We start from the raw sequence: 20059 nt of genomic DNA, 5'->3' as shown, positions 1-20059 counted from the left end.
ACATCCATTTTAACAAGGAAGACTAATAGCAGAGTCATGGAACAAAGACAACATTTATTTTCCCCCAGTTGTCCATACAGGCCTAATGCTGGACTCCTCTCTCTGCTGCTAGCATCCGCTGGGCCTTCACACTGAACATGAGAAGACAAATCACAATTGTTCTAGTCATATTCTCAACAGGTTCATTGAGAGGCAATTCTGAGCTATAAATCATACTTCCAGGTCAGCTGGGAGCTCTGCAGGAAGAAATAACACTCTACCGCTCAGCCACGCTTAAAATGCACTGTTAATGCAGTGGCCCACGTATTTGAAATGGAATCACAGTGTCCAGTATTAGGTCTTTATCCAAGATTCCTATATTCCCACCTAGAGTGCACTGCTGTACTAAACAGCCTATTTAGAAAAAGCAAAATTGCCTCAAATAATCAAGCGATATGTTGTGTTGACCAACCATTATTCATAAATACACACAATGAAAAATTACACAACTTAGGGCAGATGGTGTCATGTTACTAGGCATTCCCAATATATATAGTTACTGCAGGAAAAGATATTAATTTTATTATGATGTTTTCAAAATCCAGAAGCACAGCAATGAAAACAGTAGCATTTTGTAAAACTTGAGAACATTGTTAGAGAAGATGGCAAAATTTTTCGTGTTACATACTTAAATTCTTCCTGCACGCTGCATGGATATCTTTCTCAAGGGCACACAACCATCCTCATAACCCTTCATTATTGACTGAAATTCAACAAAGCATGCAACATCATTTTGCTAGTGTTTGAATTTCAGTTTGAGAGGAGCATATACAGTCAAATCAAAGAGTTCTGCAGCTCACAAATGAAGACAGAAGAATCACATTCAGTGTGTGAAAGTCTAGGCAGAGATTATGTTTCTTTTTCCTAAAAAGAGCTTTACTTAGAGGAAGATAAAATAATTCCAGTAAGGAAATAAATGGTTATTTGTCCAAATCAGTATGATTGAAAATAAAGCTACCTTTTTTCTGCATGCAATGGAATGGAATTCAAATTTGAATAATACATTGCAAAAGTTAAAACAAATGGAAATATTTCACAACCACAGTCTGGGCCCTTATTATCTCTCTCTATGCAGGTGGTGGCTTCACCTGGATACTTACCTAACTACACTGTGATGCATTTTAAAAGGTGAAAGTTATCACTGCATGTTACAGCCAACATATGAATGTAAAGAATACTACAGATCTGTGCATAACACATGACGCCCATATTGAAAGAATCCCTAAAAACAGTGTGAGCCAAGCACTGAAAACTGAATTCTGTAATGAAATTACTTCTGTGCCATAACAAAAAAGTCCATTAATTTTTGTTGTTCCTCAGAACAAGCAAGATCCTGTGGGATGATGGGAAGGGATTATGTGGCAGAATCACCATGAGACACTTGAGATAGTTTTGGCCTCTTCATCTTCTGTCTAGAAAAGATGCAGACTGCCTATGTTCAGAAATAATATGAGTGGTAAACACTGTAAAGGAAGAAGAAATTCAGCATATATATTATGAAGGAAGGTTAACTTTATGTAAGTTCAAAGGAGTAAAAACACACTTTTGGTGGTTTTCCTCACCTGCACTAAGGTTTGGGGTAAACAAGACCCAAAATTCAAACAATAAACACATGAGATGACCAGATGTTGCTACTTTTAGTTATTGTTGATACTCTACTGGAAAAAACAACATACACTATGAAATAGGACTGAAATAACAAAGAGGATAAAGGACTGGCAGGATATAGAAAAGCAACTCTCTCCCCCCCGCCCCCCCAATAGATGGAGAAGAATCTTTTGTTAATATATAAGCAGCTGACGTTAGAAGAATAGCCAGAGCTCAAAAGTGCCAAGGTAAGGCAGAGGATAACAGAACAAAGGTGCCAAAACCCACATATGAAATACGTGGCATACATTTCCTGTAGCAGTCTTCTCAATGAAGACACACAGAAGAAAGGTGGTGGGGAGTGGCAAACTGTCACTATAGCAACAATGTAAATGTAGCTTTTAAGTTTGCTACTCAGGAAAAATATTAAGTTTGGTTGTTATGACAGGCATGGTTGTTATAATTAGACAACCAAAGAGAAAGTTCAAAAGGTAAGTTTCATGAACTGATACATCTGTAATCAAACTGGTACGGCCTGCAAACCAGCATGCTCTCTCTCGTAGACACACAGATGTTCATATCTGCCTATGCACAGGTTATCTGTATAACTATATCTACATTTAGACACAGATATGTTAACATTTTATAAAGCCTGGATATATATTTACAGTAATTTAAGGTATAATACGTATGCATACTTTTACACAAACATCACTTCCCAGTATTTTTTCCACCTACCAAGAAAATAGTAGCATACCAGATTTATACAAGAAAAACTACTGAAATTTTACGTTATCAACTATTTGGACACTTTCCAGCTCACCAACCTGTCACATTGCATAGCTTCCATCTCCCTGTAGGCACTCAAGCATTTCTTCAAGAGAAATTTCTCAGTTTTAAGCACACTTGTCTTTGCAAACTAACACTGAAATCAAAAAAATCCAATTTATGTACTATATATAATGTGAATTTATTCACTTAAAATTATCTGTTGTATCTCATCTCTTAACACTAAACCTTACATTAACAATTTCCAATATATGCTCCAAAAGAAATACTGAGATAGAAACGTTTTCTAACCCATGAAGCCTTTTGTTCTGAAACAGTCAATGGAATGTATCATCTCTTCAAAGATGATGCCTGAACTTTTATTTTTATTAGAGTAGAATAAAGGAAGTCCAAGTACCATACCATAGTTCTGAAAGCTGTATTCAGAAATAAGATAATAATGATTTTATCCTTCAGTGCATCTTCAGCACTTCATGTGGAATGGCACTGCATCATCTCAAAGTATAGCCAAACCACACTCAATTTTCATTCCTAAAATTTGCTTAGCTAACTCCACTTTTCTGCTGCACTAAATATTGCAGCATCTTCTCTACCCAGTCTCACCAACCTAAAGTAATTTTCAAATCTTGCTGTAATACCACTCAGACATAAACTCCTATAATCTATTCCAGCATTGAAATGTTCCCTTTCTGAAGTCAGAAGCTTACATGCTACCCTGTATTATCTGTGTTAGACCCTTCTCTCTATCCACCTTGATCCCACCTCGAGGTGGTTCACAAAACCTGCTAGCAGGATTTGTAAAAAGTTCAGGCCTTCTTCGTAGGTCCTCATTTCGTAGGTGCTCAAGCAAGGTTCATTCAGCATTACCAAAACCACTGCAGCAGGGAACATTTGACCATGTACAGGAACGTACACAGAACTCTTCCATGGCAGTGCACACAATCAGAACAGGATATTCTGTGTACTGGCCAATGAGAGTAAGTAACAGAAGAATACTACACAAGACAGCCTATGCACTGGAGAAAACTCAAGATACCAAACTACGCTACCAAATTATTCCGTCTCTTATAATAAACACGTTTACCTTCATAAATAGCTTTTTGCTTTATTCTGTGGGACCCAAAGCAGTAAGACTCCTTGTTGTCATCAATGATTGGCCCCTGTACACGGAGACCATTTAAAAAGCTCTCTCAGCAGCTTCATCTTCTCTGGCAGTTTCTTCCTGTGTATCACAGTAAGCTGCAAATTTGTACTTTTGGGGGATTGTTTTTACTTTACAGGCTCTGCTTCTTACATCCACTTTCATCTGAAAATATTCCCTTCAGAAGCCTCCTTGCAATTCATCTGTAACTTTCAGTACATTTCCATCCACTTTCTTCTGCAAGAAACACTATCTAAAATCTGTTTGCTAAAACTTCTTCCTTCTAGTCTTAAAGGGTTTTTTCAAAAGAAAAAAACTTTTTGTTTCAGTGCCAGTAAGGTTCTGGAAGAAAATCTTGTGAAATCATCAAGATTTGCATACTAAGCCACTCACTGCATGACAGAATGCCCTTGCTCTGTGTTTTTTGCTAGCAATAAATACCTGTGATGGCCATGTGCTGCCTCTGAATGTTAGATTCATAAAACGAAGAACTTGAGCTTCATTTGAGTCTGACATCCTCAACAACTTTTGGACATTTGCAGGTTGAAGAATAGTTGTGAATGGAAAATAATTAGACTGCGGTGTTTCATGTTAACATGAGCACGTAAAGCTAGTGACTGTTCAGTAGATACTGCTTATATTGTATGTTCAAAAGCCACGGAAAAAGCGAAATAGTTTAGTGTCTAAGTTGTCAGAAAGATACTATATAAGTCTTCTGAACATTAATACCTTGCCATTTCAGAATTTTGCCATTTTGAAATTAAGCCTGAAGCTCTAACTGAACAAATACACCCACCTTTTTAAATTAGCTGAAGTATTGTGAATAAAATCACCACAGTAACATAAAACTTCTGCTATATTTAAAGAGGCCACATCAAGGAAAATAAAGCTGTACTTAGCTGGATTTTGCAAGGTTTGGGAACGTGCACTATTTTTCCTGTACAGGCAGATGTACTGGCTTTTATGCAAGATTTTTAAAAAGTGAAGCTTTCATGTAGAGTGATACAAAAGGAAGCCAAAAAAGTTCTCTCTGACTTTGCCTTTTATTTCTCTTCACACTTCCTTTATGTTTTTTAAAAGTTCCAAGAAACTCATCCAGTTTCTACTCATGTTAGAAAGAGACCTCCTGAAAACAGGTTTTTTTCACCAGTCCATCTGTCCTGACTGGGGAGAAATAAATTTGCATCAGCAGAAATCTTTCAGTGCATCTGTAGTGCTTGACTGGACCCTCAATGATCCAGTGGGAGCTCACCACAGATACCTGTTTGCCCAGGTGCTAGGCATAAAACCAGGGTACGCAGATGGAAACAGAGGACTAAGATTGTGCCGAATGTGGGCCAGTAACATAGAGGATATTTGGCAGCACAGATGTGAATAGTGAAAAAAAACCAAACTAAAAGAATTAGTTTGAGGACTCTCACAGTCTGTTCTTACAGCAACATTATTAGTGGGGCAAGCATTACACAAATCAATTGTAAGAGTTAAATCCAAGAAACAAATCAAAGCATATCATAGAAACAGCTGTACTTCAGTAATACCATAATGAATAAAATCATAAAGGAAATCTTGAATGAGAAAAGAAATGAAACATCTATGGAATTTTTGAGACAGTCCTTTGCAGACCCTAATAAAAATTTCGGGGCCAAAGTTAAGTTTGTTAGTATTAACGACTTTAAAATAATTCAACTGCTAATTATGTATGTGTCCTAGAGAATATAACTGGTACATCAGGTAACTGCAAAGTGGGATTTCTTTTTGTCATAGTTCACAACTTCATTTCTCATGTGCTGTTCAGCACTTCATGGGGGTACTTTTAAGACTGACTTGGACTCTTAAAGGACTGCCACAAAATTAATCATTTTGGTTACCTCCAGTCTGGAGACTGTAATCCTGTGAAACTAATCGGTGAAAGCGCCAGATGAAAGATAGCACCTAACTGCAGTGTCCATATTACAGCTACAGCTCTTGATTGAACATTAGAATTAAATACCACCTTTTTCAAATGCAGACATGGCACCAACTCCAGACCTATAAATCTGTGGTGAAACCAACAGCATCAATTCACAGACTCCATAGTATGGAAATGTTCCATCACTAGTTCAGACTAGGGAAGCCTAGGGAATTGTCAGGACACTCATGAAATGAGTGGAGCAGAACCATGCCACAGATGCTATAAAAACATGTAACTGGATGTGGTATGGTTCAGATAGCAAGAATAGCTGAGATGTTATTTTAACTTAACCTGACAAATATCCAAATCCAGCTCCAACCCAAAATAAGTCTATGGTAACATTAGAAAATACCTTGCAACCTGACACAGTGCAGGCAAATATGCAGAGGAAAAACCTATTCAGAAGCAATGTGATCTTTTTTTTCGTCATAAAATGAAAACTTCAATTACAACTTTTATTTTTCCCCAAAACATTAACCTAGCAGTATGTACTGATAAGGTTACAAACTGCATTTAAAAAAATCTATCACTGATTAATTCAATAGTGAAAATGAATAATGTTTCAAAAATACTCAATAGACATTTTCGGATGAGAAGAACATAGGAATTCTTTTATGATGCAAAAGGGTAGGAACTTTTCAATGAAGTATGAGCCTTATTTACTCTATCTTTAAAGTTACTCACATCACAAGAATGCTACAAGTTGCTTATACAATGGTATTCCATCATTCTATTATCATTATACTCCAGACTCTCAAAATCCCCCAACAACCTGATGCTACTATACAAAAGCCTGCTATAAACATGAAGATTACCTTAAATTAAAGGTGAAACTATTAAAAACCATTCTGCAGTCCACCAGACCATGATGAACTCCTTTCTGGCCTTACAGAACTCAGAGGTTTGCAGAAAATAGGACTGTAAACTCCACTGACATTTCTTGGGTTATAAAGATTAAGATGTTCATGATAATCCATCCTAGAACAACTTACTGTGATTACTGCCTTAGAGGTTACCTTTGAGAGAATACTGAACAAAGGAAATTTTGGATAGTAGCATTAAGAATTTTGACAGTTACAGAACCACTAATTTATTAAATTGATTTATAGTTTTAAAGATTGCTTCCACACTAGATAGAGTATTTTTTGTCCCAGCTGTAAGTTTTACATCTCAAAAGAAAAATATGTAGCAATCTGTCTCATCATATTTTTTGCCAACATGCATGTTTTAAAACTCATGCTGCACTGAAAAGAAGAAAACAGGCAAAGCATCTAAGCTTGACTCAGGTCTGCAGACAGAGGGAAAACAAAGACAGTCAACCTCAAGCTATTGTTTACATTTAGGCTTGGGGACGAGGGGAACCCAATGCAGTTCACCTAAGGTTATATTATTGCAACAAAAGGGCAGGAAAAAGGGAAAGGAGAGAATTTTTAGCATCATCCAATTCCAATAGTTTTAAAGCCATCTCTAGCTCTTCATGCTATCTGGTGGTGTTTCACTTAAGTCTGCAGCGATTTCAGAAGCATATCTAAACTTATCCTCAACATCTCTCATTATTTTGGGGAAAAAAGGCAACACAAGCTTTGTAAAGTAGACATGTGGCTAAATTAAACAGCTTGGCCAACTTCTATTGTTGAAGTTCCTGACAGAGAAAGAAAATGAACATGAAGACAGGTGACATGCAAACCAGTGCACTTAAAGCACGAATTCATACTTTTTAAACAAGAAAGTTTCATTTCAGACACTGATGAACGGCAGGGGTGAACCTGCATATGGAATGAGTCCTGTGCAGTGTTTAGTCCGTCACCCAGCCATTAACAAGCACGCAGTTCATAACGGCCACAAAACATGCAGCCTCTTGTCCCGCCAATAGTTTAGGAATATCGGAGGGATTTGCAACATAAAGGGAAAGTGACAGTCACACAAATTTCTTAGAAATTGAGAATCATGATACTCCCACCTAGGAAACAGCTTATTATCAAACACAAACTGTAATTAAATAAATCAGGATGACTCTTTTAAATGAAAATGTCCATCTAGCTGCATATCAGAAAATCTATATTATATAGGATGAAACACAAATCAGACATGACCTAAAACTACTCACTCTGAATATATTATCTTATAGTTATTACAGCTCTGTCAGCTACCATTGTATCTATAATGCTTGAATTCATCTGCTGTTTAATCTTTGTTAGATAGATCATCTGGAAGTGGCAAAAATTTAGAGTGAATCAGGAAGTTTAAAGTGCTGATGCTCAAAAGGACAAGGTAAATTACACTTATCATCTTCCTGTTGAAAGCCCTCACAAAATGCTTTTAGCCTAGTGACTTTATTTATTTATTGAAGAGGGTCAGTCCAAAGTAGTTTTTCAAGAAATACTGGCTTTAACACATGCAGGAAAGAAAAGCAAAATATTACAAATATATGTCACACTTTCACTACAAGGAAAAACACTACTTTTTTGAGAAAACTAGTAAAATGGAAAATTAAGGTGTCAAACTGCAGCTGAATGAGTTTGAAAACCACGTCAAATATTTAACTTTTTCCACAAACTGCAGAAAACCCCCAGAACCACCACACACACATCTGCACTCTTCCAAAATCCCCACTGCCCTTAGCTACACTTTTTCACTTCATGCAGTTTCCCATAATCTCCACTTATCCTTAACAGCTGCACTCCTCTACCCACAGCTTCAGTCATTAAACTGAAATCTGAGCCAAGAAATGTGTTTGACTCTCTTCAAGAAATCACGAAGGCAGAGGGAGCAAAGATGGAAGAATAATTATAGAAAAATATAACCGTCTCCTGTGGTCAAATTTCCTCTGTCTGACTGGCTAACTAAACTGTGTGTGCATTTCTAAGAACTCAAAAACACAATCTTGAGGCTGGAAAACCAGTTCCATTGTTGTTTGAGGTGACAGGCTTTGCATCTTATTCTTTTCCAGGCAATTCACTTATTACACCCTGGGATACAATTACACTGGCGCTAGAATAAATTTTCACTGGAGAGTAACTATCACCATTAAGAAGTTTGTGCAGAAAGCATGTAGAGATTTTAAAAATCAAGGTTTGCTTTAACAGTTTAAGCCAAGCATAAAAGAAAAAAATGCGATGGTATCTATCAGTCAGATTCACATACTCAAAACACTGATGAGAGGAACATGAAATATGCACCATTTCAAAATACCATTAACTATCAAGCACCTAACAGGCCACTTGCTTCAACAACCAGTGAATGAAGAGATTGGAACAAATCCACAGTGTTAATTAAGCAAAACAACCAAGGCACAAGGTGTTTCTGCAGGACTGATGAGCAGCTGCCCAGGGAAGAGATGGGGAGGAAGAGGCTGGATAGCTGGATATGAGGTTATGGAACCCTAGCAGACACTAAATCCCGTTAACTTTCTTGTACCAAAACTGTTGTTTTATTAATACAAGACATACATTTAAAACTGACAGAGGCTTTTTGTTATGAGTGACATAAGTTAAATTAATACATTGAAAGCATTTCTATAAGAAAGATCCTTAGAATTTTTCATACTTCAGTCAATGTGAAATGATGAGCAAAACAAGACCTGTAAATTGCTGTGCCAGAAAAGAATGAGGAATTATATCCTGGGCAAGGGAAAATGTTATTTAAACTTAGTAAGTGGCAATGTTAGACTGATTTGTTAATCTAGACACAGACACCTATAACTCATTGATATTCACTAGTTTGGGTTTTTCAATCCAAATACTTGAGCATTCCTATCTATATTTTTTTTCAGCTTAATTTAATATAAATAAGAGCATCAAAACTTTCATTACAACAATTCATACGAACCCCGGACTAGCAGATGCCAAGGTAGCTAAAAATCACACACAGAATTAAAATAGCAATTTGCAAATTAAAAATGCAAGAATCTAGCTCGTATGCTTCTATACCCAAAGTAAAGAGCTCTCCTAAAACCTTTATGGGCTTTGGACTTGTATTTAAAACACAAAGGATTAGATTTCTAAAGCTTCTTTCCAAATTTAATTGGGTAAGTACTTTTAAGGTAGTCCACCTGCCTGGAGCACAGCAGCTGTGATGGGAAGTCGAGAATGCTACAGCAGTATTTGGATAAATTCTCAAACAAAACTGTTAAAAGCCTCCAGTAATTAGTGGACGATATGAGAATTCGGAAGTTGGCACTGGAACTTAATTTGCAGAAACTGTTTGACTTGTTTATTGTGTATACTTGTTTCCAGTGAACAAGCAGTACAGTGATTTAAGCGACTTAATGCTAGCATATCATGAAAGAAAAATTTAGTATTAATGTACGTATTTGTTTCCTCGATATCTTATGCAACATTTCTTTCTGCAGTGAAATCATCCAACATTCATTTTCTTCTAAAACTTAGTAATACCACATTACTTTGCTTAGATTATATTACATTGCCTAAATGTTACATGTGGTTACATAACAGTTTGCTATATTCTGTAACAAGATCTTTCCCACTGCACCCATCTCATCAATTCTTGTGAATTACATATGGTAAAGTTTGTGCAATGCTTAAATAAAAAGTACACTAAGATAATGGAAGTAGTAAGGCTAATGAAACCATCAGTGAATTAACAGGGAACAGCATTAATAGTAAATCAACACTGTGCTGGGAATTTAGCCCCAGTCATAAAAATCACTGCAATCTGAGAAGTGAACTATGTTCGATTATTAAAAATCCCATAGAATATTTCCCATATTTTGCATGAATTTCTCCTCTTATCCGTAATCTATTTTAGCAGCTGGTTTCAGATTTAGCATAACTTATTAAAAATACGGGAAAGATATTTTACATACAGGTACATCTAATGAGTGAATTTTGAAATTCAGGACTTAAAATTTGCTACTAGTCCAGCACTATTCATTGCATATACTGAATTTTGGCTCAAACTATTCTGGAATGATTTGGGTAAGAGAATTCACATTTGTAAGGAAGTCTATCACACACATTCTTTGGGTAAGAAAGCAAATCCATCCTTACCACTGTAGAAACCTGGGGTGAGAAGTCCTGGCTAAAATACGTAGAAGTTCAATATACATATAGGTGAGTAGATGCCACATCTCAGGAAGCCATAATGAATCTAAATTTCTAACAGAAAGGTTGCCAACAAAATTCTATCAAAGTAACTTACATTTTGACATGAGTACTGATCACAAAAAGAAAACTACTGCTCTGAATATTTTATATCTGTTCTTGGTGATTCGTATTTCATACGAAGAAAACTTTAAGCACTTCAAAAATATAAAACATTTTCCAGTTTCTATACAAGTATCTCATTGCCAAATTTACAAAACCACTGAAGATGAAAAATTGTTAGGAGACAGCAGAAGAAAATTACAGTGCTTGGCTGTTCACCTACAACTGTTGTCTTTTTACTTTCAGGAGACATTTCCTGTTATTCTGCATTTGGTGGTTATTCGGTCTGGACCAAACTTCTGATGCCAAAGTATTTACAGAACTTCCCAAATGAAACAGTCCCTTGGATATGATTGGCCTTGTATTTGCGTGAACTGAAGCAAAAATGACACATCGATAACTTCTCTCACTGAAACCCACTGGATGCTGTATTTTTGCCTTGTCAGAAGTGGTTACATTTTGCTTAACTGTTTGGGAAGATTAGTTTCATTTGCAACATTAAAAAGATGGCTGAAGAAGAAAAGCTCTCTATAAAGAAAGCAATTCAGTTTGGTATTAATGGATATATTCCATCAGTAAAACTATTTGTGAGAAATGAAAATGCCCCCAAAAGTGATTACGCATGTTGTTTAGACAACACACAAATAAAACATATGTGATTAGTCCATCATTAAAAAAGCTGCATCACTAATGGAGAGCTGTCAAATAGAAGCCATCAGGAAAACCATAGACTCAACCTTACCTTTAAATTAGTTAACTGTAAGCATAACGGCCTGTTGCAATTTTGTAATAAGAAGATGGTGTCAACCTCAGAAGAAAAGGATTTCTGCATTTCCTAGCTACAAGAAATTTTTCCTTAAATTTGATACTTAATTTCTTTTTCTTAGTGTTTGGTCTAATCAGCAATTAAATTTGAAAGAACATCCCCAAAGAGAGCATGTCAGTTAAAAGTATACATAATAACAACAAGAAGAATGAAAAGCTTAGCTTCTTCAGGGATAAGGTATTCATTTGCATCTTAGGAACAATCTTAACATACAGTTTAAATGACAAATGAAATGGGTCGCAAAGAAACACGTTACTTACAGACTTTAAATTGTGATTCAATGGCCCAGCAAAACATGAAAATGCGCCCAGTGCTACTGAAAAGGAACAGTCTGGATTCAGCTGATTTTATGAGACAGCCACATCACCGCAGGACCAAATCTCAGCAAGTTCGATTCAAGGATGATGGTGTGAACACAAAGACAGAACTGGATACCAATCATGCCCAAGATATAGCATTCACGACTGGAAAACCAGAAATATTTAGGGATCACAATCTTTTGCTACATCAATCTCCATCTTTTCCAAGGGCTCAGAAGGGCCTTCGGAATATTGCCATACAAACATCTCCTAGCCTCCGGAAACACTTCCCAGTTTTTAAAAAGAAAAAGCTGACAGTAAGCAAGTCATTAACAGAAATACCAACGGAGTCTGCAAATTCTATCCAAGTAAATGGCAATCTTTCTGAACGAGACATTATGTCTTCAGATCTCTGTTACTTAAGAATAACTAATGATTTGGAAGATGGATTTAGAAATAGTGAGGTGGACTGTCAGTTAAGTCAAAGACCATCAAACCCACAAAGCAATAGACCTATCCACTCAGATGATCTCTCAGTATCAGAGAAGACAACTGTTTCTACACAGGTGCCTGAATACATACACGTGAGTTTTCCACAAGACAGCAATGTTTCCATGGATGCACCAGACACAACCATGAATTTAAGTAATTCACTGCATTCTTCTACTGTCATAAATAGCAATGAAAATAATGAAAGCAGCACACTGTCATCTAATTCTGAAAAAACATACCCTTGCCTAAGCAATTCTGCTAACTGCAGTGAATGTAATCCTCACTCTGACTCTTGTGAAGCAGATGAAAGTGATCCTGAGTCGCCTGCAGCCAGCAAAGAAGCAAGCAGTAAGGAAACTACTCCATTATCACCTCCATCAAATCACAGTTCATCTCCTTGTTTCCTCAGAGACTATCAACAGGCAGGAGAGCACAAAACAGATTCCAGCTGTGTGACATTAACAAATGATGATCACACAATAATGTCATTCACCAGCAGTAATGCATCAAAATCTATTTTGTCATGTAATACAGAAATCAAGAAAAATTCTACTGAGTCAGATGTTTCCCAGTGTAACAGCTGTTTAGAAGGATTTCACATAAAGTCTTATCTGCCAAGGAATGAAATAAAACCACAAACCACCAAAGAGATTAGTGAAATAAATCAAATTCATTTGGCACATGGTGAACTCTGTGCCCTACAAGGCAGGCTGCAGTCTGTAGAGGAATCCTTGCAGTCGAACCAGGAGAAGATTAAAGTACTTTTGAATGTAATCCAAGACCTGGAAAAATCCAGAGCCCTCAGTGAAGGGTACGGTGCACTTTAATATTAGTAATTTATCAGAAGTATAAAGTAGATGTTACCAATCTTTAAACCTTTGCTACTGAAAGAATCTTTCCTGCGATATTTAAAGATGAGTTTGCAAAAACAGTATCTTACGCCCTTTTTCTGGTATTTGGGCCTCAACACAGAAGCAAGTCTCTTTATAGTGTGGCTTTAGATGACACTGCCTTTACCAAACCCAGTGTGAGACACAGTTTATTACCTTTTTTATTTAGATCTGTGGTGTTAGATACAAAGGCACTGACACCTGAGAGTTGGTAGTCTCCATCTAGCTAAAATCTGTATGCAGTAGAACAACAAAACCCAACAGTCTAACATACTAACGTAGCATGATAGAAACCTACGGCAAGCCAACTATCTCTTACCAGCAAGGTCAGATATGCATTTAGTGCCAAAGCAGTCCTATTGCTGAAACAGTTTATATCAGCAAAACCATGCTTCTGTTCAATAAATTATTACTGCCTTCATAAGCAAGCAAAACTGCCCACATGCCTCAGGACCAGGTCTTTGCACTTGTTCCCACGTGGATAGAAGAGGTTTGCATGGCTGTGCAAAAACTGTCAGGATATAAATAACTGAAGCCACAATTTTATACACCTTAGTCTTCTTAAAACTTCTTCAAAATAGATTTGTTTTTCTTCAGAATACTTTCTTTCTCAAAGTATTTTATCTGGGAATTGACATTACCTTATTGCATTTCTGATGAATAATTCTCCAACTCACACTCCAAATATGAATTTACGCTCATTTAAAAAAATTTATATCATTAAGTTAACATGTAATTTTACTGTGTACACATTACCTTTTTTGTCCGGAAATATTAACCAGTAATGTCCATCTGGCTGTTAGCAATGAAAATACTTCTGTAAGTTTCCACTGTGCCCACATAAATTTTTATTCCATGTAACATTTTTCCCATACAATTCAGCTCCAACTAGCCTCTCTCAGAGAGTTGTTCTTAGTCATTTTTCTCTATCTGAAAGCCCATATGATTTTCTAGCACCAATTACATAATAACCTAGACACAACAGACAAAATCCGTATAGACATACTGATTACAAAAATGGAATAATATTTATAAAGCACCAAAACCCCCAAAGTTCAGTTTAGAAGCTAGATCCAAGGCGGGGGGTGGGGGGTGGTGTGTGTGTGTGTGTGAGGGAATCCAAGTACATGTCAAGCTTAAGCAATCACTTGTTTATAGTATATTTCATACAACCACCACCCAACTACAGTTCTTTAGGAAATTACAGGAAAAAATGCCCACTCCTTCTCCCCTGCATGTAGTTATGTATGACAGAGTGGACAAGTTTCAATTATGTTTGAAAATCCAACCATTACAAAGCGTAACTTGCAGTGAAGCACAGTCAGATTATTCAGCAATATTTATAGTCCATTTCTGTTCAGTTACCACATGGTCGAAAACAAAAATTTTGCCAAATATCTTTAAGTTTCACACTGAGATTCAATGGTAAGCTTCAATCCATCTTGCTAGAATCATCTAGCAGTAAAACTGAACATTCCAAGTACTTGCGGAGGTAGCACAACAATGCATGTGGAGAACCTCCACTTAATTCCAAAAGCAATCAGAAAATGATTTTGGTACCAACTGAACTCCCCTAATTCAAATAAAACTTGTTAAATGTAAGTATCATGCATCCTTCAGATGTAATGAGCCACTGACCTCAAATTGTTTCTAATGCAGATCTCTCTATCATAAAATATAATTCAACTCTAGTTGGTGTTAAGTATGAAAGTCACTTCTCTTGTTTTCTTAACACTCCAAATTTGTATACTATCAGCAGTAAAAATCTGACTCGTTTCTACCCAATTGGAAAGAAAGGGGAATGGAAAGCATAATGGTAGAGATCAAATTGATTCACCAAAAGCATGGATATTCAAATACTTTAAAGTGTGTTTATAAGAAGCAGTTGCATGTCTAAGTGTTTTCATAACAAGTATTCATGCAAGAACCAACCACCAGAATCTTAACAGCATGAGGTGGGAAAGAAGCAAGACAAAAACATAAATCAACATAGGGTTTGGGTCTTTTAAAGCAACCTTCTAATTTAGAATTTGACACTAGAACTTTTAGTAAGGATTATAGAAGTGCTGAACAGAATTACTTTTATACATGAAAGATTCAGAGGTCTGTTAATGTATCTATAAATACGCATCACATGAGCTACTGTCTATTACAGGCGTAACTTCTATCACACTGGTCAAGACCTCAACAACTGCAGCACCTGTCAGAACACCGCATGTATCATTTACAGGTACTTCACACAATTTTGTATTGTCTGTATATCTCAAAAGTCTAATACAGTGTTTTGCTCACAGCTATAAAAGGTCTCAATTATTATTAATCCAGTTTTTAACAAAAAACCAAGTGGTATCTGTGAGGTGATTGGTTTGTTTCCCCAAGTAGAAAACAGTATTGGTGTTTTCTGAAAGAGGTACTGTAATTCTGAGAATTTATATAGAAAACTCCCACTAATGTTTTACAGCATTTTTATTACTAGCATGCTTTGAAAACCTTTGATGCCATTTCTGATGATGAAATTCCCTTTGTGTGTTACATTTTTAAAGCTAGGATTTCTGTAATAAATTTAGATCTTGGAAAAGACCAAACACTCAATTTGCCAAATGCCAGTAAGCTATAGCTACAGTTCATGTTCATGTGCAAAACAAAAACAAACCTCCCACATTTCTCACTTCAGTAAATGTTTATTTGTTATTATTTTAAGAGAGTGCAATTTGAGTGTAAGTTACTCCAAGTTTAAACTGCAGTTTATGTTAAACTCTTATGACCAAAAAGCTTCGTAGTACCATGTTCTGGAAGCTGTACATGATTCAAATGCTATGTCTATACAAACCCAAGTCTTCAGCTTGCCAGCCATTAACCAAAAAGCTAGCACAAAGTCTTGGTTATACTGCACACATAGCTTTTCTGCTCAGCAAGGGATCTTATAAGGCTTCCAACCAATTTATAAACACATTATCTAATCTCTGCAACCTCAGTTATAAGGTAGAAAACACACATCTTCAGTTATTTGATTCTATAAGATTTATTAGGTTCTTCACAGAATATTAGTAACATACTGCGCAAACACAGAATACTCAAAGCTGGAGCTCACACTTCACCATTTTAGATCCTTTCCAGTACTACCATACACTCCAGACTTAAGAGAATGAAAAGGAAGAGGAATGTATGGTCAAAATTTACATATGATACCTTAGGCCTCATTTGGGGAGATAGAGAATATATATTCAAACCAAAGGTAGTGGAGAAATTATAATACTGCTATATTAATCCTGTCTTTTTGCATTCCTTTCTTGTGAGGGACACTTAAAGGACTTAGCAGCTGATGAGCTTATTACTTATACTGCATGCTCGTTTTCCTTGCTATACCTATCACATTTCTGATGTGCTGTACTGTTTTAAAGTTTATTTTTTTAAAAAAAGCTTAGCAGAAAATGAACTTGTCAATCACATATTGTGAAGATCAGGCATTGAAGTTAGACGTTATGCTGCAAAATTAAGAAGTTGGTTTGAAACATCTCCTAGACATTTTTTATTCCTTCAAAGATATTCATATGTATTAGTATTCCAGAGGTATTAGATATTTAAACATGTTTCATTTACAAAAATAAAGGGCAAGAGAATTTATCTTTTAGGTTGCAAACTTTTCCTTTATTTCAAAGAATATGGCAGACCATTAGCTTTGCCAATTTCTGAGCACTAAGACTTTAAATTTTTTTATGGATATAATGAATAGACTATATCCACATAGAAGTGTTTTTCACACTGCATCTTCTACATGAGCCAAATTTATTAAAGAGCTGAATAAGCTCGTTAGGTGAAGTCAGTGTTGGAACAGCATTTGAAGCTATTGTTCAACATACAACTCAGTCAAATACTGATGTCCTAAACCTCTGGTAATGAAATCTCAAACTAATTGACATGTCACAAATTAACCACCACAAGTCCTATGAGACAAAGTTGTTAGTCTTCTCCACAGTCCACTGGCTACTCCAGTAAGTTACATGACTTATCCAAAAGCACAAACTGAATCTGTATAAAAAGGAAGATCCAGGACAAAACAGATTTCCTTTACTTCATCATTGTCTCTGAACAGACAATCTCTGTGCATTTTTATTGGACTATACAGGAACAGAGGTCACTCTCTAGAATTTATGTACAAACTACCCTTTACCACAGGATGCCTTCTCTCTTCGGAATAATAAACTATGATGCTTACCCTGTTTTTAGTTTACACAGTTTCAATATGGGAAAGATCCTGAGCAACAAGCATAAGTATCTGAAGGAAAGAAGAGAGGAAGGAACGAAACATTGATGTGCCTTTTTGATTTACTACGTAGTTTATAATGATAATGGTGCCTGGAGTCTCACAGTGCAATGATGACTAGAATACATACAAGAGAATACAGTTCCTCTAAAGAGTTTGTAGTTTTAAGAGACTTAACAGGAGACAGCAAGGAAACAATAGTTTTCACTTTACAGACATGTTCCACAAGATGTGGTTATGAAAAAAGCATTCTGAGGAACTAATACTTGAATGAACATACTCATTAGACAACATTCTGAAAGAAGTAATTGTTATCAGTTTTTGCTGTAGATAAACCCATGCAATTCCTGTGTTTTATGTAGCCTGAAAGATCCATGCAAGTATTTTTTCCACTAATGTATCACTGTTCTCATTAATCATAGAGTCAAGTGTTTCATCTTGCTCCCTGTTTTCCTGCTCTTAAAGAACCTAACTCATCAGTAATTCAAACACTGTGCAAGCAGAATGTTGGGTTACTGCCACTGAACCCTCTTTATCATGCACATTTTAAGTAGTCCCTGAGTCAAACAACAAACTAATCTCATATCAATCCAAGTGTGGATTACACTGATTGGTAAAGTAATAAAGAGCTTTTCAGTCTAACAGTGACCAAGTATATAGTGGCTGTAAATTTATCTTTATTAACTATCCAGCAGGGTTACGTGAGATGACTTGGAACTTTCAATCAAGACAGATATTTGTATTATAATAAACAAATGCAAGTAGCAACCAAAACCAAACAATTATCTCAGCTTATAAGGGACAGTATTAAATGGAGACTGAATTGACCTCTTGCCTCTAGAAATGATCTCTCCAACATTAAATTAGAAACTTTGAAGAAGGGAAGAAAAAAGAACATGAGCAGATGCTATCCTTACATATGCTATGAACCGAACATTTAATTCTCTAGCGCTTGTGATCTGTGACTACTGAGAAGTATTAAGTTGCAGTTTTGCTTGTGATCTGTGACTACTGAGAAGTATTAAGTTGCAGTTTTATCAATAAGCCAGTAAAATTGAAGACACTCTGATCAAATTTGCTGTTTATATCACTACCTTCTAGTTCTTTTATATTTATTACATATTGCTCCTTATCGAGAGATCCCTCTCAAATTCTTCTAAATCAGAATAATCCTATTGCTTTCTTTTTGCCAGCTGAGTTACTTTATTTAATGAAAACCCCCAAACCACATTAATTATAAGGGAAACAAGCTTCTAGTTAATTTTAACATATTATTCAACAACGTTTATGGATCTGTATATACACACAAATACAAATACTCAAAATTAATACTGTTTAAAGATATGCATATTTACTAATTTCACAGATTTCTTCTACTCAGTGCCCAAATCAGGTTCAGGGCCTTAATGTGACATCCCAACACCCCTATGATGATGCCTTTTTCCTCCCAAAGAGCTTGCATTATGGAAAATACAACCAGCTCCTTTCTACTCTCCCCTCCGCCTGCTAAAACCTCCACAGCAGACACAGCTGATAAATCTCCCAGTCTCCTGCCCAGACAAAATGGTTGAAAAACCATACAGCACTGCCTCTTTTCTTTTTTTCTTTGTTTGCTTTTGTTTAACTGTACTGCTTGCATCGGACTGCTTAATCACTGTCCACATCAATTCTTTGGAACCTTATATTTATTTCTGTGCACGTATCTGCTCTATCTAATTAACATCTTGGCTCTCATTTGACATCAATAATAATTATCAGTTTCAATGGAGAAAAAGAGTTACAGTCTACTTTCCTGTCAACTAATACCACTTATTTCAAACACTTACATATTTGCTTAATTTCATATATTTTTGGTCCTAGCAGAAGTCCTAGCAGGGGACACTCATATTTCATGAAGTTAAGCATGTGAGAGTTTTGAATTCATGCCAAGCATATGACTGAGTTAGATTACAGTATCAAAACCTGACCATTGAATAAAATGCATTGAAAGATCATCCTAGTACATTTTCATTTTCTCTCCCTTAATTTTTGTCCCATTGTTTTGGGCACAATGCTGGAGTTCTTAACTCATATAAAGAAAAAGGTTTCCCTCAGAAAAGATTAAGAGATGAACTTATTTTCAAAGCAGCAACCTATACACCCTTATGTTTTAACCAGGCTCTAATACTGAATAATGCCAAATTATTCTAATGAGGTAAGCATCCTTTCCACATGTTTTTTAAAGAGGGAATTTCTCACTTACTAGCTTAAATCTCTTCATTTTTCCATAGTGTAGAATATGACTTCAGACAACAAGAAGGAAGATTTCATCAGATTTTGAAAACGCTGGATAAAGCAGAACAAAATTCAGCTTCACCGCAGAAGCTACCATCTGATCATTCAGCTCTCGACAAAAAGGAGTTAAGAAGAAAAACAAAAAAGGTGAAAAGAAAATGCTTCTGGTGGATTTGACTTCCTTATGGATCCTTTTATATTTCAAAAGACACAAGAACAGAAAGAGGCTTGAGAGCACACACTTGAAAATGTGCTATTATGAAATCACAAAGTTAAAGAATGTTTAGAGTATCTGAGAAATCAAAAGAATGGAATTTACTTAAACCGCCTCACTGAATAAAG

General features: G+C 36.0%; 2 protein-coding genes across 2 annotated transcripts in view; one reads left to right on the top strand and one right to left on the bottom strand.

Moving 5' to 3' along the window:
• Nucleotides 1-20059, bottom strand: part of DOCK2 (dedicator of cytokinesis 2) — a 213919-nt gene that overhangs the window by 101473 nt on the left and 92387 nt on the right. The gene's annotated exons all lie outside the window — the stretch shown is intronic.
• On the top strand, nucleotides 11764-19894 carry INSYN2B (inhibitory synaptic factor family member 2B). The gene is made up of 3 exons (XM_075056879.1): nucleotides 11764-13100; nucleotides 15335-15409; nucleotides 19714-19894. Exons 1-3 carry the CDS (start codon nucleotides 11779-11781, stop codon nucleotides 19892-19894), a joined length of 1578 nt encoding a protein of 525 aa, XP_074912980.1. The 5' UTR covers nucleotides 11764-11778.

The sequence above is a fragment of the Buteo buteo genome, chromosome 24, assembly GCF_964188355.1.
Source record: "Buteo buteo chromosome 24, bButBut1.hap1.1, whole genome shotgun sequence".
Lineage (NCBI taxonomy): Eukaryota > Metazoa > Chordata > Aves > Accipitriformes > Accipitridae > Buteo > Buteo buteo.
Note: the sequence above shows the minus strand (reverse complement) of the source record. Positions and strands in the feature narration are given on the sequence as shown.